General features: G+C 39.8%; 1 protein-coding gene across 1 annotated transcript; it reads right to left on the bottom strand.

Moving 5' to 3' along the window:
* Nucleotides 1–18,713: 18,713 nt before the first annotated feature.
* LOC309713654 (uncharacterized protein) lies at nt 18,714–26,703 on the bottom strand. Its single transcript, XM_082545450.1, has 5 exons — nt 26,424–26,703; nt 24,880–24,948; nt 24,721–24,769; nt 19,319–19,411; nt 18,714–19,046 (listed from the first exon to the last, which is right to left on the bottom strand). Exons 1-5 carry the CDS (start codon nt 26,561–26,563, stop codon nt 18,735–18,737), a joined length of 663 nt encoding a protein of 220 aa, XP_082401576.1. The 5' UTR covers nt 26,564–26,703; the 3' UTR covers nt 18,714–18,734.
* Nucleotides 26,704–27,034: the final 331 nt, after the last annotated feature.

Genomic DNA, 27,034 nt, shown 5'->3' on the forward strand with positions numbered 1-27,034 from the left:
ACCTGGTTCTTCCTGACCTTGTCACGATCTGGTTATAGGGACTCAAACGCAGAGCGGTTAGATGTCTCCAAAATGCAGTTTATTTACAGTTCCAGTGCACAATATATATACAGTGAAGGGAATCCAAAACTCCAGGGAATCACAGGGTAGCTCTCTCACACTCGCTCACGTCTTCTTGCCCACACTCACACACGTTCACACGGCAGGGAGGTCGCAGGTCCGGGGGGGAAGGTCTGAAGCAGAAGAGAAGGGAAGTCACAAACAAATCACGAAGCACAAGTCCACAGGAGCTGTGAGAACAATAAACTTCAGTAGTACAATCATCCAGCGACGAGAGGATCTGTGTTCCAGCCTCAAATAGTGCTCCCGGTGATGACAGGTGATTGTTGTCAGGTGTGTGGGCCAAGGGCGGGAGCCCACAGTGAGCTCCACCCAGGCAGAGAGGGAGAGAACTGAAACAGCAAATGTAGCCTTGTGGGGCCGGCCGGGCAGGCACGGAGACCATGACAGACCTTGTACTTTCTCCTCACGTTCTCCTCTTTCCTCTCTCCCTCTTTGGACTGACAATCATACACAAATAGATTGTATCCAATTAGATGAAAAATTACATTAATATAAAAAAATACTATTAAGATCACTAACAAAAAGTCCTCTCTCAGTGTACTTTTAACCAAAAGGCAAAAAACCAAACCAGACGAACATCTAATAAAAGATATAAACATTGAAACACTGATCCAACATTATTCTTGATTGACGGATCATTTGATCTTACACTTTTACCTGAATGTGGCTCCTTTTTTTGAAAAAACTTCCTTATATCCATTATGAACCTGGCTGTCTCTCTGTACACAAAAACACACACACACACACACACAACAGGAATTATAAGGTTAATGGACATTCAGTCAGTTAGTATCCATTTCAAACAGGACAGTGGTAACAACAGGCTATGGACAATTATAAGTTTTAGATTTTAAATAGGCTGTATACATTTCAATGGGCGCAACAGGACGGTCAAATGTCGCTGATTTTACTACAGAGCAGGACGGATTGTAGGGTAGCAAACATCGTCGGAAAACACGTTTTCAACACTGCAGGTTACCTGGTGTAATGTTTTTCAGCTAAAAAGAAACATGGTCTGACTCCTACCTAACTATAGAAAGAGTAACTGAAGGTTAAATGTAGCTAACATGTCCTGTTTCCAGCCAGGCACTTCCACCTCCGCTCTGCTGTGTCTCAGAGTAGGAGAGAGGCGTGCTGGAACAAACCATTTTGAGAGGGGGGGGGGTATCTATACTTTTGCTGTAGAAATGTTATGTCTCAACCAAGTACTGTATGCTTTTTATATTTTTAGTAGTGTGTCACAAAAACAGCAAATATTGTCAAAAAATAAGAAATCTTTGGGGGTGCTTTGATTCATCTTGGGGGTGCTTCGGCTAAAATTGCCCCTGGTCTCATCATTGTTTGTTATAAGACCCACTATGGTGTTGTTGTCTTCACTTCACCACCATGTTTGAGGAGTAGATAGCTGTGTAGTTATAGGTGAAAAGTATAAAAGAGCTGGACTGAGCCCAACGCCCTGCGGTGTGCCTGTATTCAGGATGATGTTCTGTCTTCTATTCTCACCACCTGAGACTGGTTGGTGAGAAAGTCTCTGATCCATAGGCACATTGGTGTTGAAAGTCCCAGGTCATGGAGCTTCACTATCAGCTTGTCTGGGATGATGGTAGCAAATGCTGAACTGAAGTCCAAAAATAGCACCCTAACATAAGAGTCAGGATGATACAGGTGTGTCAGGGCTATGTGCAGTGCAATGGAGACAGCGTCTGCTGTGGACCAGTTCCCCCTGTAGGCAAACTGATGCCGGTCCACACCAGCAGGAAGGTCTGTTCTTGATGTGTCTTAGGAGGATCCTCTCAAAGCACTCAGTCAGGTCACAGCTGATTGTTTTGGCACAATGATGGAGGACTTAAGGCAGACGAGGACAGTGGAAAGTTGCATGGACAGATTGAAAATGTCCAAAAAGACCCCTGCCATTCAGCACATGTCCTCAGAGTCCTCCCCAACACCTTGTCCGGTCCTGCGGCTTTGTTACTGTTAATCCTCTTGAGAGAAGAAGTCACTTGGAGCTGCAGGATCAGGGGCTGATACTGTTCCTCTAGTTGGAGGGGAGAAACGGTTATGCTGCCACTAGTGGTGTAAAATCTGGAGAAGAAACTGTTCAAGGTATCAGTAAGTGAGAGATGCCTGCTGGCTGGTGCTCCTGCAGTCTGCCATGGTCCTGAGTCCTCTCCACATGTTCCATGGCTGTTGTTGAACTGCTCCTCAATGCATATCCTGTACCAAAATTTTGCCAGCTGTATTCTTTCACAAAAGGGACATAACAAACAAGAGAACATAAACCAGATATTACCAGTAAACTCAGTGGCATGGAAGGACTAAACTCAATACTAAATTATAAAAAACTCAATTATAACAACTCAGGAATCACAAATGTACAATAAACTCAGAGAGCTGGGTCAAATGACTCAGAACCATGAGAGTTACTCTGTTTATTAACGGCTGATTGCTAAAAGGGTCCATTACAAGTAATCTTTTACAAAAGTAATGCAGGCCAGTCATGGCAATGGAAGTTGTCAGAACTGCTATTTTTATGTGCTTCAGAGTAATAAACCTCAAAGTACATATGGATGAACATGTCTTCCTTCGCTGTGTAACATTATCACCACATTCTTTAATTCATTTTAAGGAGGCTGTTGGTGTTTTCCATATAAAGTCAGTTAATGATAATAATGATAAATCATAATAATGCTCGTTTTAAGTGGCATATTAAATACATTTTTATTACACAGACTGTCAACTCTGGTAACGTTTCAGGTTTGGTATTTTTCTCTCAGAGATTAAAATCCCAGTATTGAATTCAACCATCTTAGCGCCTTTTCTCAGTGTTTTATTCCATCGGTTTGAAAGGTAGATACCAAAAATATTCCATTATGTGCACTGTTTCATGTGTGTGCTTGGCAGGAAGGCTATGAATACAAATTCCCAAAGGCATACAATTTAAGTTTCGTGAGAATGGCGGTTGGTAATACCATATCTATTTCTCTTTCTGAGAACAATTGTAGAAAACATTTTACGATTTGGCGCCCAGAGTATGTCTAGCATTTGACCTTTCTTTTCCATCTCACAATTTTATGAGATGCCATCCTGGGTTGCTGCAATTTGTGCAGGTAAACGAGGCAAAGCTGAGCAAAGCAGCCGCCAGATATGGAGATGAGACTTTGTTTCATGTCCCCGTGGGCTAGAGGTGAGATTGAAGGCTTGGTTTTGAAAATGCATTTAAAATGTTGATGTTTTGTCTCCACCCTCTCTTTTTGCCTTCATCTGTAAGCAAGACCTAAATCAACCTACAGCAATGAAGCGAACAATAACTGATGTTTAGTAAAGCGGTTTCCATTTGGCTGTTTTTCATCCTGCAGGTCATCCTCTCCTGGAGGTTGTCATCTCTGTTAATGCATCCAATTTTTTCTGTGTTTACCTGTGTTCTCTCTAAGATATTGCTGTATCATACAGAAGATCTGAGGAAGTAAAATTAAAATTAAATTAAAAAATACTTTAATTTTATTAAACAAATTGTCAGTTTAGAGGAGACTATGCTGTATGGGATAACACAGCTGTAACAGAGCTAAGTGTTTGACTATGCGTTTACTATTTATTTTTTGTTTTTCTTTTGTTTGTTTTATTTTCATTTCAAGCTTAAAGATGGATTTGCGACATTCTGTAACTGTATCTTTCAAAGTAATCAGGATAGTCTTTGTGGTAGTTTCTGTTATCCGGTCTTTAAGTGATGATGTAATGAATCCTGCTTCCAGGCCCAAACTACTCTGCGTTTATTAAGGCTGTTGTGTTTTTAACATGTTTTAATGCTTTGTATCTTGTTCTATTTAATCTCAACAAGCCCCCAAAAACAGTCAGTGATCACTGTCTCGTTTTTTATCACCGCTAATCATTTTAAAGCTCAATTTTTAAACCCTTATGATGAAACTACAGCCCAGCCCATGCAGCAGTATATTAATGACTAACCTTGTATTGTGGATGGATTATCTCAGTTGTTCTTGTGAATGAAGTTCATCCTGCCATGTGATTGCATTTGTCCCTAACCATTAGGGTTGCCAACTCCCTGAAAAATAAATAAGGGACACCTCGTGGCCAGGGCCGGGCAACCCAGTTGTCTTCACCCTTCCCAGTGTGGTAGCTCTTTTTTTTGTGTGTGAAATTATTTTTTTAACCATTTGACTTGAAGTTGATTTAAGCAGATGCATATTCTTTGTGATATGAACACATGGGAAACAAATGATCATTTAGCCATTTATTTTTAGCTCAAAATGACAACATTAACACAGTAAAACAGGTCTCCTTCTTAAACAGAAGCCTGTCATGCTTAACTTTTGAGAATATAAGTAAATCTTTCTTTAAAAGAACTCTGTCCTGCTTAACTTAAAATTATATAAATTAATAGAAAACAATAGAAAGAAAAATATTCTTGTAACTGTGCACATTTAGTGCATTTAGTACAATTGGCTTCAGTTGAGGTATTATTTCAGCTTTTCTAATGCTAATCAGCTGCTCCTGTTTGTAAACCCGCTTGTTCCCATGATTACGCATCTTAACTCATCATCATTATTCATCTATGTATTACTTTTATTTATTAGTCATCTATTTGTTGTAATCATCTATCCTTGCAGTTGTTTATTACACAAAATAAGTTATATTATCACACTTCTGGCCACATAGCGCTGATATTCACTGCACATGCCCATATTAACTTTTTCCAGCCAGGTGTTTTCCTTTTCCCATTCCTCCCTGTGCTTTTGCAGCCTATTTTTCTTTCTCTGAGCGAACAAACATTGCTGCTCTGATGCTGGGCTCACACTGTGCGATTTTTGGCCCATTTTGAGACGATTTCTGAGTCGTGCGACCGATTTGGTGATCAGACCGATTTTGGCCTTCATCGTGCGTCGTGTAGTATACGTGGGGTAACGAGAAGCGATTAACACCTCACGACCAGCTCCCGATCATCAATCGCTCGTGAGGGTGTCACCGCAGCCGCTCACACTGCTCACGCGCAAACACGTAAACGTCGGTGAAAAAGACGGAGCAGCACGGCTGTGCAGCGTGTGATCTGGACACAAGCGACGGAGGCACAACTTGTAGAACTTTGGAAAGCTCATCCGAGCCTTTTCGATGTGGCATCACAAAATTATCACGACCACAACAACCGTGAAAACAGTTGGATTTACACTGCTGCTTAATCACAGCTGCCTGATCAATGTTTTTCATTAGCAATTTAGCAAAGTTGATGGTGGTGGTGTGTCTGTGTGAGTGAAAGACAGAGAAAGCGAGAGCGACAGATTGTCTGTTATAACCTTCATTTTATGGACGCACAGTGTGAGCTCTCAGGTCGCATCAGAGCATCGGGCGGTATAGTGTGAGACCTGCATCGTGACCTACCAACTTCTAACCCCTGCGAGTCAATCGTGCAGTTTGAAAATCACACAGTGTCTGCCCAGCTTTAGGTGTACTGTCATCCGAGACTTGCACCGAAGTGTCGGCGTTTGTTTCCCTGTTGGCCATGCTTCTTGTTGTGGTCATCTGTTGTCTTCCGGTATTTTCTCTGTAAACGACCTTTCCTCGACCAATGAGATAATCTGAATTGTCATACTCGAATTGTCATAAGTGTGCTGTCAGCTCATTGGTCACAAAGCAGGAGAGGGGCTGGGAATTATGTTTTCAAACAAAGCGTTAATTCCATTAACATTTATAGACTACTTTTGATTCTCACTGTATTATGGGACAAAGTGCGTCGCTTATTAGCTCAATACGGGACGAGTACTTTTGTTTCGAAATACGGGACGATTCCGTATTTTAAGGGACGGTTGGCAACCCTACTAACCATTAGGAACCCTCACATTAACTTATCAAATGGAAAAAAAGCATTAGCGTTCATCCTCCAGCTTCACTGTTTATATTATGCTAACATAGCTGTGTCGCTAGCGATCACGTAGCACATCATTATATACCAGCTAGCCAAACTTCAGAAACCCTACAAACGTCACTGCTGTTTAGTTTTCTGTCTTCATTTATGCTGGAAGTGATAACAGAGCTGTACACTTGAATTGTTTCAGAAATCTCAGTCAGAACATGCTATATCATATTTAGGTGGAAGCTAGTGAGCTAACCTCCTGCTAACTTCTAACTCCGTTAAATTTCATAAATTCTGTTTTCATGGATGCCTGGGTATTAAACTTAATTGTTACACCTGGTAAAGCAGCAACACTGATCATTTTATTAAAGATGATCAGTTTTTCAACTCTCAGTGATGCTGCAGTGTTCGTTTGACTTTGGGACCTGAAGCGGAGTTTGGGCCCAGAAACGGCTAATGACATCAGACTTACAGACCAGGGCCCTGTTTCAGGAAGCCGGTTTAGAAAACTCAGAGTGAAAAACGATACTCAGGGTTGAGTAACCCCGAACTGTCCAACTCGGAATATTCGGTTTCAGAAAGGCTGATAACAATTAGTTCAATCAACGCGGAGTTGCTTTAACCCCAAGTGAAGCGCGCGGACGAGGATACATAAAGCCCTGATAAGCGGAGCACAGATTAAGCGAGTCACCATGGAGACGGAGGGAAAGAAGGCGCGGTCAATGTATTTCACAGCGCTTGAGGCCGAAATTCTGATGGCAGCATATGCCGACAACATGCAAATTCCGCGGAAAAAAGTAACACAGCCACAGCTGCAAAAGAAAGGGAGCATGCATGGCAAAACATAGCCGACAGAGTCAATGCCTGAGTGTTAATATAAACATTGATCTAGGGATTTCCACCCATTTAACACGTTATTTTATCATATGTTATTTTATTTGTTATTTTATACATTTTATTTTGTGACGTGATGTGAGCGCAGGTGCAACCCAACAGGCCCCAAATGTTCCTGGCAGCAAGTAAAAATGAAATATAAAAATATAGTCCAAACAGGTAAGGTGTAATTGTATTATGAGCCATAGTGCTTGGTCTGTTTGTCCCATGTAAATCAATTGCAGTTAGAGGCTACATTAATTTTCTTTCTGTAAGCACTTATTGAAATTATCTGAGCACATTACAAGTACATATTTGCTTACTCTGTATGCTCAAATGTGACCCGTTATAGCCAACAGAAAAAAAGCGGAGGCCCGAAAAACAGGTGGGGGTCCTCCACCACCACCACTCACAGAGGCTGAGCAGTTGGCCCTCAGCCAAAACAGTGGGCGCCCTGTGGCCGAAGGCATCTCTGCGGGGACATCCTCTGAGGCAATAACCCCGCAAGACACAAGTGCCTACATAAGGGGTAAATTCAAAATAATACATGATGTGCATACATCCTTTCTTCACAGTCACCTTTGCAGTGCTACTCATTCATTTGATAAACTCTTTACCATAATGGATTATTTTGTAGTGAAGTTATTTTCCTACTGATTTTGCCTTCCCTCAGGCTTGGTTGTCTTTGAGAGCATAATGACAATGAAGTGTAAGGTGATTGGTATGTTTGTTAATTGCCATTTGGTCCCTTGTAAGTCATAAGTGACCTGTATAAACCTCATATTCTATCAGTTGATGGTGGTGGTGTACTGCATCTGGTGCAGCCTCCTGTTGAGCCAGACCAACATGCAGTTGTGAGTAATACTCCACAGATTATATGAGTTTACAGTAGAACAGCAATGTTGTTTATTTCTTTACTACAGGAAAATAATGAAGAAACATTGACAGCTGTTACAGAGGAGGAAGCAACAGAGACACTTTATGAGGTTTACATCTTTTAATACTTTGTGTACAGGAAATACAGGCGACCAATAAAGCCAGTTGAACAAAAAATCTGTTTATTCTTCTTTCAACATGTTGAGGTGATGGGTCAAAAGAAATGATTGTGACATATGGTGTCTCTGACTGCTCTTCCATCTTGTATGTCCGTGGGAGGGTCAGGATGTTCATGGTTTGGATCACTGCTGATGTTTGGTTCAGAAGGACAGTGTTCTCCTCTAATTGTGGCAATGTTGTGAAGAATCACACATGCCACAATAATGTCACATGCCCTTTCTGGGGTGACCCTGAGTCTTTGCAGGCACTGGAACCGGGCCTTAAGCATTCCGATAGTCATTTCAATTCTGGCTCTTGTCCTGCAATGAGCCAGATTATATCGCTGCTGTGGGCCCGGTTCAGGGTCAGGGTAAGGGGTAAGCAAATAGGGTAAACATGGATACCCCCTATCACCAAGCAAGTAGCCAGTGAACTCTCCTAAGGCAGAAGGATACACTTCAGTTCAAATGTCCCTGAAGCAATTGGTCTTTATATATTTTACAGTATTCTCAACTCACCATGTCCAAATTTTGTGCTCAGTGTACATTCACGGAATATTTGTGAGTCATGGACAGAGCCTGGCCACTTGGCTTCCACATTTGTGATAATGTTGGCAGCATCATATATGATCTTCACAGTGCAGAGAACACAAATTAGCATCCATTACTATAATGAAATAATTTGTTAGTTTGAAATGCTACAGGGAACTATGTACCTGTACATTAATGCTGTGGAAAGACTTCCTGTTCACATAGTCTCCTTCATTTACTGAAGGAGCAATGATTGGAATGTGAGTGCCATCTATACAGCCAATCACGCCTGGGAACCGTGAAAATAAATGTAAAATTTAAGTAGTAGTTCAAGTATCACCACATCATAAATTAAGTTTTGGTCATCCTGATACCTGCAATTTTGTGGCATCCCTCTTTGATAAATCTTGTGGGTCTATGACCGGGGAACACCACAGACGAGGAGACGTTTCAGTGCAACTGTAACATTCCTGACTGCCCGACAGACGGTAGCCTTGGAAACGTGCTCAGCGTCACCAATATTATACAGAAAGCTCCCGTTTGCAAAAAACCGAAGTGCAATACAAATAATATGTAATGAACTGAGAGCATGTCCGCGATGTGTCACATGCGTAATATATGGCCTGAGGATGTTATCCAAATAAATTATAGATTGTGCTGAGAAACGGTGACGTTCACACAGAAAATCATCAGGAAATGATAAAATGTCCAAACGCGCTCTGATCACTCTCTCCCGGCGGAGAGCTCTGCAGAGAATTTGGGCTTCACGATCTACTGGCTCTTCAAGGAAGGGGCACGCCATGTCCGACACTTCCTACCGTCAGGTTTCCGACAAAGGGGCGGAGACAGTCAGGGTTAGTTGTAGTAAACCTGCTAGGGGGCAGGTTAGCTTCACGGCGTGTGTCGTCATAGTGACTCACTGAGGCTTCATTTGAACTCGCTTTCTGAAACCGAAAACCCAGAGTTTTCGTTAACTCAGGGTATACTTACTCAGTTTTTCCACTAAACCGGCTTCCTGAAACAGGGCCCTGATAGTATTGTTTTGCCATGATGACATATAGATTTTGTCAACTTCATGGCACTAGAATGTCCAAAGGTATCAAATAAGTTGCCAAAGTACTCACCACAACTGTTATTCCCACTTCAGAAGATCTTGAGATGCAAAGAAGGAAAACTCCAGCACACTCAGATATACACAGTGTGATCAGAAAGAAACAAGATTTAAATCTTGCAATCTTGCACTGTGTGCTCTGTGATTTCCCTGGGGACTACAAACTTGTGGAGATAGCCAACATCAAATTCTATTTCAAACTGACCTGAATGCTGTATGCTGGTAATGAGTATCACTGGTAATAAGAGGTGGTATATTAGGTGGGCAATGAGACCAGTTGAAATTTTTTTAGCATTCATTAAAATGTAAACCATGAATTCACCTCCAAGATGATACTATCAGTGTAGCGTTCAAATGTAACAAGGCATCTGAGGGAGACTGTCCAAAGCAAACAATCTGAACGGTGGTGCATGTCACTTTACCATCTTGTGCTGTCTCAGAGCACATGAAAAAAAAAAGGAAAATCTTTGCTCACTGGCTGGACCACATGCCACATTTGCAAGGGAACACACAATAGGTCCCTGAATCACTAGATGTCTCTTCAAACACATTTTGCTATCCGGGCGTTAAGTCTGACATCACTAGCCGTGTCTGGACCTAAACTCCGCTGCAGGTCCATATATCAAACGATCACTATGGCATTACTGAGAGTTGAAAAACTGTCTAGTCTTTCATCTTTAATAAAATGATCAGCGTTCTGCTCTACCAGGTGTAACAATTGAGTTTAACATCCAGGCATCCATGAAAATGGAATTTATGACATTTAACAGAGTTAGAAGTTAGCAGGGAGTTAGCTCGCTAGCTTCTATCTAAATACAATATCAAATCAAATCAAATCAAATCACTTTTATTGTCACATCACATGTGCAGGTACATTGGTACAGTACATGTGAGTGAAATTCTTGTGTGCGAGCTTCACAAGCAACAGAGTTGTGCAAAATACAATAACATAAACAGGCAAATATACGAATGGCTAAATCTGAAACTAATAAATATATCAATCAATCAAATCAATCAATCAAAGCTTTATTCGTCACATGCAGGTTGCCCTGCAGTGAAATGGGACCCCCCGACCTTACACATATAGCACAAACATTACATGGGGATACAGGTCGGAGATTGGTAGAATCAGAGAAAAAAACATTGAAATGTACACTACAATGGGGAAAGTACAAGAGGAAAAAAAGAGACCCCTACTCATGCTGTGCTTCCATGGTAGGACAGCATGAGAACAGGAAACAAAAAAACTCCTCTGCACAAAGAGCACATAAATGTCCACAGCACAACATTATGAAGACATGACAAGCTACAGGGGTGGGTGGGGGGTGAGGAGTAATCCGAAGCGAACACAGCAGCCCCCCTGCACAGCGCTACCATTCCAGCGCGGCACACAGACCCGCCGTGTTCCCTCGCAGGAAACAAGCATCGAAGGCGTTGGAAAGGGAGGGGGGATGAGTGAGTGCCTATCAGTGTAAGTGTATATGTGTGCGTGTCCATAGTTCAGCTGAGACAGTGTCCTTCGGCCTATCAGGCTAAGTAAACAGTCCTCCAGCCAATCCAGGTGTCCTTGCATGGGATGGGAAGAATAGTCATCACACAGTCGTTATCAGGGAGTTGTTTTGGTGGGCTCCAGCCTTGGGCCTAGCAGCTGGCGCCGTGGTGTCCAAATGTTGAATATTGTTGATTTCTCCTTTATGCGAGCAGCTCCGAATTTAGCACTCTGACACTGGTCTCTCGATCTCCCGTTGGAGAGATCCCCATGATGGTATCAAACTTCTGTTCCGTGGTGTTGTCATTCTTTTGATTCTGAGACCCCACAACTGCAGTGAGCCGTTCTGCGATGTGATCCAACTTTCGCTCAAGGGTGTTATTATGAGCAGGCCCCTCTCTGATGTATCCCATCATACGCTCAGTGGTGTTAGTTTGAGCCTTCACGGCAGCTGTAAGCGTCTCCAAGGTGTTAACCATACTGCGTTCGGTGTGAGAGGTCGCGCCTCGACCCATCGCTTCAATTCCAGCGGTCAGCTTTGGGGGGGTTTGAACAGCTGGTTCCGCTCTCTTATTTCTCCGATAAGTCAGGGCCAAGCCAGCTCCGATCAGCAAGAACCCTGTTATCATGGTTCCGAATAGGTAGATATCTTCAGCGTCCTCGATAGACAGTCCCGCCAGGCACAAGATCCTCCAGGTCTGCCACCCGTCCATCGTGTATCCGGCAGGGAAAGTCCCTCCAGGGCACTCAGGCTCTCCCGAGCCCAGGCTTCTCGTTGAGAAAAGGGTGTCAATAGCATTCAGAGACCAGTTGATCAAATCCATAATTCTCTTTTAGGTTTTAGAGAACGACAGTGAGAGACTGTTCGAGGGAAAAGTAAGTACAATATATAATAGTATATGCAAAAATAAATTTCTGGATGTGTATACTAAATGTTTTTCTATTTGTGTGTGTGTGTGTGTGTGTGTGTGTGTATATATATACACATATTTTACAAATTAAATAGAATCAACAATAAATAAAATATATAAAAATATACAGAGTTGAGACATGTGCAGAACAGTGGCATTACTGTACAGTATGGAGTGCATAATGTTAAAGTTCCAGTAGTGAAGCTGAGGTGTCTATGACGTGTTCAGCAGTCTGATGGCCTGATGGAAAAAGCTGTCTCTCAGTCTGCTGGTTCGGGACCGGATGCTGCAGAACCTCCTTCCTGATGGAAGTAGTCTGAACAGTTTATGGCTGGGGTGACTGGAGTCCTTGATGATCCTCCCCGCTTTCCTCGGGCAGCGCTTCCTGTAGATGTCTTGGAGGGAGGAAAGCGAACTGTAGAGGGTCCAGTGAGTCGGGTAGTGCAGAGCGGATGAAGTCCCTGACCAGGGATTTGGATTCAAGATGGCGCCGAGTATGGCAGCCTCGTCGCAAGCTCCCCCAAGCAATATAGCATGTCCTGACTGCGGGGTTTTGGAAACAAATTAAAACGTACAGCTCTGTTATCACTTCCAGCATAAATGAAGACAGAAAACTAAAAAGCAGTGACGTTTGTAGGGTTACTGAAGTTGGGCTAGCTGGTATATAACGATGTGCTATGTGACCGCTAGCGACACAGCTATGTTAGCATAATATAAACAAGCTAACTTTTTTTCCACTCGATAAAAGTTAACGTGAGTGTTCTCGGTGGTCAGGAACAAATGTAATCGCATGGCAGGATGCTGTAAAAGGACCAAACTTCAGCCAGGAGAACAACTGAGATAATCCCTCCACAATACGAGGTTAGTCATTCATATACTGCTGCATGGGCTGGGCTGTAGTTACATCCTAAGGGTTTAAAAACTGAGCTTAAATAAATGATTAGTGGTAATAAAAGCTGAGGGAGGTCAACAGGGATCACTGACTGTTTTAGGAGCTTTTTGAGATTAAATAGAAGAAAATGCAAAACATTAAACATGTTAACAACACAAAAGCCATATTAAACGCAGACTACTTTAGGCCCGGAAGTAGGATTCGTCACGTCATCACTTAACAATCGGATAATAATAATAATAATAATAATAATAATAATAATAATAATAATAATAATAATAACTTTATTTATAAAGCGCTTTCAAACAAAGTGCTGTACAGCTATTTGAAACACGCAGCCACAGGAGATGGAAATAATACTCACCATGGGTTGTATTATAACATGGTGTATATATTCAGTGAAATATTATCATATACCACCACATTTGAACTTATTAGGTTTTGGGAACACATGAATTCCTCCCTATTTTCCTGTTGTAGCAATGTGGGTGATGGTGGAATGGGTGGAGGGCAGAAGATTCCCCAGCCTCAGATCACTGCCATTCTTCATGCAGACACTTAATGCACATGAGAGATTTATTCTCTTTGTTAAGGGGTTACTGCATGGCTTCAGTAGCAGCATCTTGCAGGCCATGAGTGCCTTCTCAAAATCTTAATTTCATTCAGGACTGTGGAAGCTGACGTGACAAAAAGGCTCACAAAATTGCCTCTACTGCAAAGCCCAAGCTCTATCCTGGGGGTATTAAACTTAAACTTTACTTTAGTTCTTTGGGCGACATATTGCCCAATTCAGGCTCTTATTTTTTTTTCTCCCCACTTTTCAGTCGTAAATAGTAAGATGATCAGCTGTTTGAAATGTCTTAAAGACCAATTTTATATCACTGAGAGAATTCAGAAAGAATTTAAGCACAGTTAATGGAAAATTACATTCTTCTTACTTGCATGAAATGTGTCAGCTTAGTGTCTACACTTACTGTAAAAGCTATGTTTAAGGTGTCTACAGGTAAAATGTGAGGTCTAAATTATCATCGATGAGAAGCAACCCTATTCCTGATTTAACTATAGTTAAAGACAAGTTCTCCTTTTTGTATAAATTTTGATCCTGAGTTCATTTTTTAGCCTTCATTCTGCCTGTGTCAAAACAATTAATAATGTAATCATGTTCTGGTACTTGCAAATGTTGCTTATGGCCATGAAACATCATCCTTGTTCACATGCTCTTGATCAAACAACTTGAAGTTGAGACATTATTCATTTTTCAAGTCAACGTGTTTCAAAATCATTGCATTTTGATCGCACAGAGGCAGTGACTGATTATTGTTGTGGGGAAAAACACTGAGAGAATAGCTTTCAATGCCAAAATAGGACCAGTTCAAATACAGGTTAGGACTGCTAGAGGGTTACCTAATTTACATTTTGCTATGAAAAAATAAGTCTGAACTGTGAGCAATAGTGCAAGCCATCTTTTGGAGAATAGGAGGTATATGCGTCCAACACTGTGATTATTACTTCCAATCTGTTCAGATTTTAGGATCAAGATCATAAATCAAACCTTATCACACAAGCAGCACTTTGAGGGAAAATTGCAGCTATACATATTCTTTAAAAGCTGTCAATAGGACATCATTCAGTAGATGTAATATAGAGTAACTGCACATGGCAATAACCATGACACTCCCAAAGCACTTAAAAGTGAGGTCATTTGGAGTTCATGCCTGGGGAAGAAAGGTTGCTTTCAGGTGTTGAAGAGGTGACCCATACGGGTTTGACCAAATTGATTTTTTATGTGAAAATTGATTTGCTTTGGTATTATATCATCATCGTATTCTTCTGTTAAATTGTCTGATTAGCCTGATAGATGTTCACAATACCATTTTAATTTTCATGCTGTGTTTTAACCAAGTGCCAAAGCTTTTTAGTCAAAAGCCACTGTTGTCCTTCTCTTTCACACTGAAAGACCTTTAATCTTTCTTGGGACTCTGAGCCTTGACTTATTCTCTGTTTGTAAGAGCACATTAATTGTGTGATTTGTTTATAAAAGAAAGTTCTTTCAAATTGTATGTACTGATATACAGCTACACTAGAAAATACTGTTCATTAATATATATTTGCAAGCCTCTGAATATGTCCTTAAATGTTTTTGCTGCCAAAATATCCAAAACTGCATTAGAATGGCCAAAGCTGTGGATTTGTCTTTACTGAATATATTCACGAACTTTGTTACTTTGTTAGAGAAGTGATCGAGATTTTAATGATACTATCCGGAAAACATTCTTTATTGCATTACTGCACAAATTCAAATAATTTAACTGACACAAGGCAACTGTTGTTGTGTCCACAAAGCACAATGTGTTTTTGCACATTCTTTGATAGCAGCATAGGTTGAAATAATGATGGTAATGGGATTTAAGGAGCTTGGAAAAAAAGCATCTGGACTTTTTCAAGTTTCCTTGGAGACGTTTCACCTCTCATCCAAGAAGCTTCTTCAGTTCTAAGAGCAATTGATGGAGAGTCCCAGATAGATTTTAAGCCCTATGGGAGTGTCCCCCAAGGGGGTCATGAACCCCTTGTTGATCCTCTACCTAGTCACATGCCATGGTGCCAAATGTCTTCAAGGAAATTTAAAGAAGTCCAGACACTTTTCTTTCCAAGCTCTTTCGACTATGATGACCTGGATGACTGAGAACCTTCTTAGACAGATGCTAATGAAGCAAGAATGAGCTGATGATCTGCAAGCAACAGGCTGAACACCCAAAGTCCTTAAAGACGTCACCAACGTTCACTCTATCATGCTGAAACTGAAACTGTACAATTTTTCTTTTTGCCTTTGAATTCTGATTGCACATGATGAGTCTCACTTATTGTTACTCACTGTTTAAGGGTACTGCTGTAAACATTCAGCCTTTGCAGCAGCATTTTGTAACCATATTGTTGGTTTTACATTGTAGTTTTAATTATATAGATACAGTGCTAGGCTATGATTACCTGAGATTAGTTTTTGTTCTGTTCTGGATATCTGTCACCGAAATTACCAGCGTTTGAAGGAGCAACAACTAAGGGCCAAGTGTGATGGTTAGAAACACAGAGTGCTTTAAATTAATGAACTTTAATGATACAGGCAATTATTTCACACATAGTAAACAATCTATCTTTCTCAAAAGCTGTTCAAAAGCTCCAAATAAATGTGTCTATCAGTAGGCTGTAGTTTCATTACAACACTCAAATTAATCTCCTTTTGTCCACACTTGAATTGGACTAATGCAAAAAAATTGCCTGTAACCTCTACACTTTAGGAAAAAAGGCTTTTTCCCCTCTTTTAATGGGACTTTCAAAATAAATCACTCATAGCACCAAGCTAAATTAAATGCAGTATATTTTCAGTGGTTGCTTTTAACCTGCTGTGCAGATGGAGTAAGCCATTCTATCGCTATGGTGCATTTACTCAACAAAATGCAGCTATAAATGACTTCTGCACAATACTGCCTTTTTAGTTAATGATTTTCAGTTACTGTTTCAGGAAAATTGAGCCAGTAGAAAGACACAGCTTTGAGTGAAGGTTATTTCAGCTGCCATACATAAGGACGAAGGATGTGCGCTAATACAAGTGCCTGATCACAAGTGAAATTGCTCTCTTTTTATTTTCCTATGCACTCTATTTCCTCTCAGTGTTTGCTATATTTTACGATGACAATGGGAACATCAGCATTGTGATAGCTACCCCCTAGATTCTCATAATTCAGTCCTCCAGCCCATATCACAGATTACAGTTTTTTGTTGTCATCAAACCTCAGAAGAGTAAATGTTCATTTCGGGCTTTTTTCCCATCCTGATATTTGAGTGTTAAAAGAAGCTTGTCATCTTTGTTTGCAGAGCCCACCCATCCATTCTGTACTGCAGAGACAGTCATTTCAAGTCAGTGAGAGTCAGCTGCACTTTCAATGTGTGATTTTCTACACTGGGCAGATCAAATCAGAAAATGCAGTAGCAGCACACTAAAGAAAAAAAGCAGGTCGGTTGTTAAAGTTGTAAATAAGGACCTCATATATCCAACATAACCAGCTTAACTTTCTCAATTGGTCTTACATTTTTCTATATATTGTTTAATGATGTTCAGTCCATTACAATCAATTATGTTCAAATGAAACAAGGTAGTCATGTTTTCTCTGGAAGCCCTGAAGGAAGAAATGGCTGCGCCGTCCAACATTTCATGTCTCATTTGGAAATGAGTGGTGTGCAAATTTTGGCATCAATCTCAAGTAAATTAAGAGCAACATTGCTGATACTAATACTTGTAACCTATAAAGTGAGCTTATGTAGGGAAAGCAATGAGTCATGAATCTTCATGCATTTTCCACTGTTGTGATTTTAACTACCTACATTAATTAGTTAACACAGGTTATAGAGACCTGGGATGTAAATGTGCCTGTTTTTAAAGGACTTCTGTTGTTTAAACGTGCTATAGGCTAGAAAGAATTGGCATAACAATATTTTTTCTTTAAAAAACAAAAAAGGGTAAAGATTTTTTACTGGTATGTGGACTGGTTATCGAGCAACATGAAAGACACATGTAAGGCTCCAACTAGCTAATGTTAACTGACAACAAATGATTTAATAATGAAATTAATAATAATCCAATGTAATATGAGTTAAGATTATTTGCATATTTTTAAACCTAAATTAACAGACCATTACAAACTTCCATCAATATCTGCAGTAAGTGGTGGAACAATTACACAAGTTAATATAATGTGGGAATAAAACTGGCTACACTCAAAAAAATAATTCATTGGATGAACTTAATTTCATCTTGCCACCTATATTCCATCTAAACAAATCATGTTAAATCAATCCATCTTGATTGTGTTGTTTCAACACTAAATATGTTTGTAAGTGTAACATAATTTAAACATTAACATTCAGTTAATTTGATTTTTATTCAGTTAACATGTTTGTACCAAGTTAGTCTAATTAAATTAATTTAAATTCATGTTATATTGTTTAAACACTTTGGCACATCAAAAGTCAGTCTTGTTACATGAACTAGTAAAATATTTGTTTGTTACACCAATGTTAATCTTGTTGAATGAACAAATGTAATTTATGTCTGTAGTACTTACACCAATCATGTTTCAGTTAGTGTTTGTATTGCTTATGTAAACATTACTTTTAATTAAATTAATGAAACATACATAAATGATAACTTGCAAAACCATCTTTTATTTTGCTTGAACATTCTTAAAACAGTTGGCAGGATCCCAGTTCAGCCTAGCTTTCTCCCCTTTAACGATCTCATACCAAGACCACAGAACTTCCAGATCAAGACATGCTGACTGAAAGAAAAAATACAATAAAATAACCCTAACCCTAATAATAAAAATGAAATAAGTCTGTTGAATAGTTTGCAGACAAAAAATATTATCCCCAAAACAACTTTCGTAAAATGTAGTAAAATATGCATTGCAAACAACAATATGAATTTTAACACAATTTAAAGCTCAGACATAACATTCAACATTACTATAATATTACAACATTACTATGTTGCTTGCATACATTAGTTCTCCATTTAATCAGGCTGTATCCATTAATAGTGACTTTATGCTATTTAACGTGTGGAGAAAACATTCAATTTTGAGCATAACTGCTCCACTCAAACAATTTGTGAAAACCAGTGTGCATTTGCCTTTGTAACAATTGCCATCTGGCAAAAATCAGTGTTTACACTTCAAGTGTATAAGACTTTAAGTTATGGACGAACAATCTTTGTGTAATAGCCACAGAGCAAACCACATAGTTTATATGAACATTTTATAACTTACAATTTTAAACTTTAAAACAGTAAACACATATTTGCATTGCAGAAACCTTGAAAAAAAAAATCTGGCTTGCATGAGTCCGTTTCAAGCTCATTCACCCCATTAGCTTGTTTTTTAGGAACTGTGCCTTGGATGACAACCTCTGTCCATCCAGCTTCATGATAATCTTTTGCAAGACTTCAAAAGTGCATTTGAGCTCCGGTGGGTAGCTTAGGTTCAGACAGTATATCAGTCCAAATAACAGAGCACAAGCAATTGCAATGCTCCTCAAACCAGTGAGAACCTCCACGCCTTCAATCAGGACACCGATGTTCTCTGGGTCATCTCCAGGCTCCGCACCCTCCTGATGTATGACATACACTCCCATCACAGTTTGTTCCATGGCTTCAGTGTTGGCCTCAGTGTTCTGTGACGTAAAATATAATAATACATTTGTTTGAGTCTACATATGAAAAAAAAAAAAGGAATTCAGCAATCAGCGTGAATATGCTGATATATTTACTAAATTCTATGTCTCTGGTTTCACACCTCAGACATTTGACATGAAACAAAACAAGGACCAATTGCAATATCTTTTATTCACATGTGGTGTCACATTTTACCATTTCATATATCGAAATTACCCATAACTCCTGGAGCAAATTACATAACACAGAACAACTTGTGAATATAACTGACCGTATATTCCTTCACAAGTTTCTCATGGTCTTCATTCAGGTAGACACACAAGGACTTCAGGATGCATGCTCGTCTTGTATGTATTGTGTCATCCTAAGAAAAAAGGGAATCCATAATGACAATATTTAACTTTTAGGCAGCAGTTTGAAAAAGGAATACTTAGTTTGGAAGAGTCCAAAAGGCCACATGGTAAATAGACTGGTTCTGATATAGCGTTTTTCTACTCAGAGCACTCAAAGCTGCCTTTATACAACAATTCATTCACCCAATCACTTTTTCTAAACTGTTTAAACGGCCTGTATTTATATAGCACTTTACTAGTCCCTAAGGACCCCAAAAGCGCTTTACATATCCAGTCATCCACCCATTCACACACACATTCACACACTGGTGATGGTAAGCTACATTGTAGCCACAGCCACCCTGGGGTGCACTGACAGAGGTCGAGGCTGTCGAACACTGGCGCCACCGGGTTTAGTGCTTACTGTCTAACATTCATACACATTCACACTCCGATGAATGCATCGGTGAGCAACTTGGGGTTAGTATCTTACCCAAGGATATTTGGCATGCACACTGGAGGAGCTTGGGACCAACCCGCCAAGCTTCTGATTAGTAGCTGACCTGCTCTACCACCTGAGCTACAGCCACCTCAAAACATCTGTCTAAACCAAATCAGACACAAAATGAGGCAACACTAATGTTTTTTTGGGTTTTTTTTTCCCCCATTTTGATCAAAATTAACCATACGATTTTATCAATTACTTATTAATATAAGACTGATGCTTATATAATTTGTATAAAATATGAAAACCTCTTAGGACTTTTGCCTACCATATGTATAGATATCTTTGCTCATAAAATTGCCAGATTATGGGCATAAAAAGTTCTTAAGCACAGATCTAACCCACCTTAGAGATGGCCACCATGATGTGTCTCATTTTTCTGCCAGCCACCCCACCTTTGCCTCGAAAGAGCTCCATCATGCGTAGATATATTATATATTACCTAGATATATTATATATTATTTTTTTTTTTTTGCACTAACTTGTCTTGTAGCACCTTGGTTCCTGGAGGAACGTTGTTTCGCCTCACTGTGTATTTTTAAACTGTATATGGTTGAAGTGACAATAAAGTTGAACTTGAACTTGAACTTGAACTTGAACTTGAACTTGGAGTGTACAAGTCTAGCTCATAAAAGAATCTAGATAGCAGCGGTACTGTCGATATGCGCAGGAATTCCTTGTCAATCTGAAAAACATGAACAATGCACTTATAATATGCACCAGAGGAAGGACATACCAGGAATTATTAGCTGTTTTATCACTATGTTATGTCAATATTAGTGAAGCAAGAAATAACTGGTCAACCATAAACACACTCTAAAAGTTAGACATATAGGACATGCACCTCTTTCTCGGTGAACAGAGCTGGCCATCTGCTTTTAAAATCTGCAATAAAGGGCTGTCCTTGAATAACTTCTTGCCTTCTGTACGAAAAAGTCTTCTGCATTTTCATTGTCACTATATTGTCATTGTTTCTCTTCTGAACCTCTGAAAGCAGTGCAATTCTCTCTTTTTCCAGGCTGTCAGTGGTTTCTCCTTTTGGATACTGCGGACAGTAATTGACTTCTGCTCTTCTAGGCTTTTTCACATTCAATGCTGCCTTACTTTTGTCTTGGGCCTTGTTCTTTAGTGAATTTACCAACACCTCAGCACAGCCCAGGCCTCTCAGTTTGGTCCGGACATTGGCCATTTTATACTTGAGGCTAATTTTCCAACCATAACAGCCATTAAAGGATCCCTGCTCCCTCAGACAAGGATGCTGTTTGACAAGGGCTTCTGCAACTTCATTCAGGTCATTGTCAGTTGGATAGACTTTAAATTTTATTATTTCTTCAGCCAGCCTTTCTAAAAGGTGGGATTTCAGTTTTGGTGAGGGGGTCAAATGAGTTCCACCAGCAATGAACTCAGCATTGGCCTTTTCAAGTTGCAGTTCAGCCTCATAGCTGAAACGAGGGACTGTGAAGACACTTGGCCACACTGACAGTCTTGTAGACGGTGATGAACCTGACGATGAAACGGGCCTTGTATTGTCTGTGTCTGAAGAGCTTGAAAAGGAATGTGTTGGACTTCGCACTGGTTGACATGTCACTCCATCTTCTGTAAAACTTTGCAACTGCACACTATCCAAGTATACAACCTTTAAAGTTGCTTTATCATTAATTTCAGAGATCGCAGTCAGATTTACAAAATCATTTCCGAAATCAGGATCTTGATATTGAAGACGAAAATCCTGTTGCACTCCAAAATTTGTCTTTATTTCCTGACACAATTCCTCAATGGAGTCTGATATCCCAGCTGGTAAAATTAGTTTCCTGGCATCATCTTCTCCGAGAATGATCCTCAGTCTTATGGGCTGGGCCATCATGTTGACCTGGACAAATATCAAATATTTAAAAAATAAATAAAGATGTACTCATTGACTATTGTACGAGTGTGTGTAACAAATTCTAATGTCAACGATAATTTGATGATGTCACCTTGGCCTCGAGGAATTTTTTTACTGGAGAAGTGAATAGTGCATTTTCCAGATTTGTCTTGCATTCTTCTAATTAATGACAATTCTTGCATAAGATGCTTAAAAGAAATCTACTCTCAATAAATTAAGTAGCAATTGGTCTGCAAAGTATGATGTATTATTTACTGTGCCAGGTGATATAGGGGGAAAATACTTACAAACATCACTCCTGTTTACCCTGCAAGTTAGTGTGTCTCTTCAGAGTAACCAGACGCAGGCCTCCCACTGAATAGGCAGCTAACGGGTAGTCATCGAGTAGTTCCCCATGCTCAATCAGAGACACCTCTCTCGCATGTGACATGTCAAGCTCAAAAGCTCTGAAGTGCTCTCGATACCAAGCAGAGAACTTTTTTACAAAAAAGTATATTCTGCCATGCAAAATAAAAATCTGCAGAATTTCTGCAAACTCTGGCAAACCAAATATTTGCCCATGAACAACTATCATTCCTGTGCTGTAGTTCATGCCATTGTATGACACGCTTTTTGTAATATGGACATCAGTTTCATCTGGTAATCTTTGCTTTATAGCTACTGCGATATCACTTTTCAGAACATCAATTGGTACTGATGAGCCAACATTTACCATTAAAGGTGTCTTATGGTCAGAAGAGTGCAAGTCAGAGGCAATCACGAGCTGATGTTTTTTGGCAAGTGTAACAGGTATGTTCTTAAAACAGTTTGTATAGCGAGCAATTTGTTTAAAAAAACTATGTTTCGCCTCAAATCTCATTGTCCATTTGTGGACAAGAGGCCCAAAATGCCGAATCAGAGCAGGGTAGTGCTCCAAATAATGATGTTTAGGGAGAAGACTGTTGTTTGGAAAAAGTTCTTGGTATCTCTGGCGATGTTCACTGATTTTACACTCAAGGTAGGAAATCGACTCATCAGACTGGACAGGGGCTACAACAAGCTCCACAATGTCCTTCAGATCCAAAACAATATGCCATGCAGGTTCATCCTCTGGAACAAGTGGACCAATAATTAGAGGCAACAAACGAAGCAGAGACCAATTTTCATGTGCATTTCCACCAATATTTTTTTTTAATGAGAAAGTCTGGGGAATTGCATGAGGCCGGTTGGTTTTATCTGCCCATTTATACTCAAAATTTTGGATCAAGTTGTTAAGTTTTTCTAAGGTGAAATACTTTTTAGAGATTAAAAAAGAAAAACAATGCGCAAGCTCCACTGGTATTATGCCCTCTAGCAGATCATGTGCTACATCTGGAGGGTAGCCTGCAGTGACATGAAAATGGCTCAGATTCTTACTCAAAATACAATCTCGCTTAACTCCACAACAAGCACTTGCTGTTTCTTGTGCACGCTTCAAATGGAATTCATGAAGTTCCGGTGTTCTATGCTCAAAATCACCAGCAGTCACTGACTTTATTTCAGATTTTTTAGCTGTACAGAATCTGCATATGTATTCAGCAGAAAAACTTTCCACAAAACCTGCCAGCCCATGGGCTCCTAGGTTGTCAGCTATGACGCAGCTCACAGTTCCTTTAATACACTCGTTCAACTGACTGATGAACACACCATGTTGCTCCAAAGTTACCAGATCTCTCAAAAGTGGATCAAAGACTTTTTCAAACCCAAATGTCCTCAAATCTTCACTCTTGCAAAGGATTGCCAAATAAATGGATGAAAGGGCTGAATGAGAACCAGGTGGTAAATTGCCCAAGACCCAATATACACCACAAAGCTTGTGCTTTTTCCGTGAGGTCCCAAGAGGATTACAAACCTCAAAATCATCAATATAAAGGTTAATAGAAATTCTCAACTTCTCACCATCTAGAAAGCTATTTCTTTTATAATGCTCCCCATCTCGAAAAGATCTGTAAACCCTCTGATCACCATTCAGATTCTCTCTATTTTCTTGAGCTATTTGTTCTTCAATCACTCTATCCAGCAATTTATTGTGACTCAATATTTCCTGCAATAACTGTAATAAAGGGATGTACTGAAATGACTTCCTTTGGTCTATCGATAAAAAATACTCAACAGGCTCTACAACCCTAAAATTTTGTATGTAGTATAGTTTTCTTTTATAAGGAGTGGCAAGAGGGCCACACTTTCCCAATATTTTAGCCACAGGGTTAGAAACACATACAGAATTTGCAAGCTCTTCAATAACAGCCTGACTAATATGGAGGTTATGGCTCTTAAAAATTTCTGTAATTGTACGTTTTGTCAGAGGTACACTAGCTGAACTCAACAGAAAAACTAACTCCTCTAAGAACTCATCTAATTCTTTTGCTGGAACATGAAATATGTGTTCCAATTTCAACAATATTACTGCTAATTTCCGTTCAATTAGTTCGGGCTGATTTTCAACAGCACTATTATCACATTCTGTCACTGACTCACTATAGGATACATCTTCAGAACAGCTAGCCCTTACATTATCAGAGGACTCTATCACTTGAACTGGGTCCACACGTGTAACTACACTGGCTTTAAAATCTTTAAGTGTGTGTGGATGATGCTTCCTCTTTTTGTGTGTATAAAATGTATTGTAAATATTTGTCTTGAAAGGGCAACCAAGAAACACACAACTAACTGTCTCGTTACTTCGCAGATGTGTTCCAGTATGGACAAAAAAATCTCTCTCAGAGAAGACGTCACTGCAGTCACATAACTCACATTTAAAAGTTACTGAACTTGAAGCTGTCTGTGTAAACTGAGATGAATGAGCTTTATAGACATGAGTGTTCAGTCCACTCCAAGTCTTAAATGTGCACGGACAATTAACATATATGCACAGATAATGTTGACCTATTCCGTAATGATGATGTAGTTTATAATGTTGAAGTAATTTGTACCTGCTGCTCTCTCTGGTAACACAATGCTTGCACTGCCACATACACGTCACTGATAAAAAATGAAATATGCATTAGAAAACGTCAAGGAGATTAAACTTCTGCATCATCCAAAAAAAATAAATAAATAACATAATAATAATAAGGCAAACATGAACTTACCATGTATTGTTGAGGAGGTGCATAAGAATCTCAGAGCATGGGAATGTGGCTTTATTTTGTGATGTATTTCTGGGGAGAGAAATTAATTAAAACAAAGTTATTACTCTGACAAATTTGTGTTAATATCTACATACTGTGAAATGTGAAGACTGTTACGGTGCGTACACACCGAACGCGATAGACGCGACCAGAGCTTCAGGTTTACATGTAAAGTCAATGGAGGAGCACGATGAAGCGCGACTGGGGGTCCAGCTAAACTTCGGAAGCAGATTTGCATTGAGAAAACGCTTTTCTGCCTACTTCACACGACTGACGCCTTTGAAGCGTGAAGTAAAATACGCACTGCAGTTTGTGTGGTGCATTTTGTGCATTCGCGCTTATCACGTCTACCGCTCGAGTTGGTAAAATCTGCGGGACAGCAGCTTCTCAAACTCGGCAAGGGACAGAAGGTGGTACAGCTGAAAGCGGCCGTCATCCAGACGGAGCTTCTGGAGCAAGTGGTGAAACTCACCAAACTGCTCACGCTTGTGGAAGACCTGATGGACCCAGGTACAGTGAGGACGTCCTTTAGGCACTGCTCTGCTCTCCACAGCAAATAGAGAAGGGAGACTCTTTCTTCAAACGCTAGATTGACAGCTGCCATTTTAATAACATACCGTCTGCCACTACTTCCTCCCAGATCTCTTCTTCATACGCGTGAAAATTGCATATAAACCTCGACCAGTTCATGCTGGACGCGCTTCGAGGTGCAAATGTGCACGAGATCAGCTAGGGGCATCTATCGCGTTCGGTGTGAACGCACCGTTAGTCAGCCTAATGCAGAGCACCAGAGAAACTATAACCCGAACAATTATCCACCTAAATCATTCTGAATTCAAAAATTAAGTGAATATATTACAAAAAAAGAAAATGCACATGCAATTATTGTGACAGATTTTATCTTACTCCTTGTTATTAACTCCCCTAAACGCTGGTTTAGTTGAATTAAACCTTTCATCAATCCAGTTAATGCGGTTGCCCGCGACTAAACTCCACTGACAAAAACTGGAATTTTAGATAGAGCATCATAAAACACTCATAAAATCACCAAAACCATGTCGGTCAGTCTTACCACTACTACCAACAATCACCAACTCCGGTTAAGCAGAAAGTAACCCTTCATTCATGGAGCTATATGCGAAGACGTTACGGCTCTATGCGGCTTTCCCGCTCTTCAAAGTTAGCTAACTCCAGAGAAGAAAAACAGTCCTACCAACGCAGATAACCATGAAACACACCTCATTCAAAGTCGACAGAAACAAAAACAAAAAAACGAACTTACCAAAATAACCTCATCAGTTTTTGCTCTGTTGCAACAATTAGCGACTCCGGTTAAGTTTTAAAAAAAAACATTAAATTCACCGACTTACATTTGAAAAATGTTTGGGTCTACAACCTCCCTGCTATATATAAATCTCCACACTACACAGGTAAAAAATTTTAACTAATAGTATTTATCTCTCACTCCACTAACCTAAATAAATATATCAAGAAATATTACTTACCTCACTATCAGGTATGCCAAAGAAGTAACTCCACGTGCGCTCGTTAACTTCTCAACGGACCTTTCCGCATCCGGTGGGCGTGGAGCATGCGCAATACATGACGCTATCAGAGCCGTTGGTTTGATGGACCTCATTCTCATTGGATTGCCATGAACGAATTTAACTCATCAAAGTTTTCTTTGATTTATATTCAACAAAAAAGAATGAATCATTTAATGAGCATAAAAATGATTTCTTCATGTGATGTAAACATATTACTACTTTGTTAATCAAACACATGCCCTAGTTGATTTTTTTGAGTGTAGTACAAGCTTTTTTGCTGCCACAACATAAAGGAAACCTATTTTAAGGTCGTTTGTTTGGGATGTTTGCTGCTCCATAGAGTTTTTATTCTTCTTCTAAAAAGTATTTGTATTACTATCAGTGTGGCTGCTCTATTGGAATTCTGTCAGCAGTAACATCACCAGCAGGTAAGTAAAACTTTAAACAGCTTTATAGGAAGTTCTAATTAATATACAAAGATAAGCAGGTCAGGAAGGGCAAACAAACTAAAAACACACACGAGACGAGGGCCGAGGGCTAGCATTTCTGACATTCAATAGTTACCTCAT

This window comes from Aulonocara stuartgranti (assembly GCF_965226115.1).
Source record: "Aulonocara stuartgranti genome assembly, chromosome: 9".
NCBI lineage: Eukaryota > Metazoa > Chordata > Actinopteri > Cichliformes > Cichlidae > Aulonocara > Aulonocara stuartgranti.

What these genes read in the sequence shown, in the direction of transcription:
- LOC309713654 (XM_082545450.1), bottom strand. Translation starts at nt 26,563, where the DNA reads ATGAGAATGAGGTCCATCAAACCAACGGCTCTGATAGCGTCATGTATT. An exon ending in CACCTCCTCAACAATACATG is followed by an intron (nt 24,770 to 24,879) that starts GTAAGTTCATGT and finishes ATTTTTTATCAG; the next exon opens with TGACGTGTATGTGGCAGTGC. An exon ending in AACTTGTGAAGGAATATACG is followed by an intron (nt 19,047 to 19,318) that starts GTCAGTTATATT and finishes TTTACGTCACAG; the next exon opens with AACACTGAGGCCAACACTGA.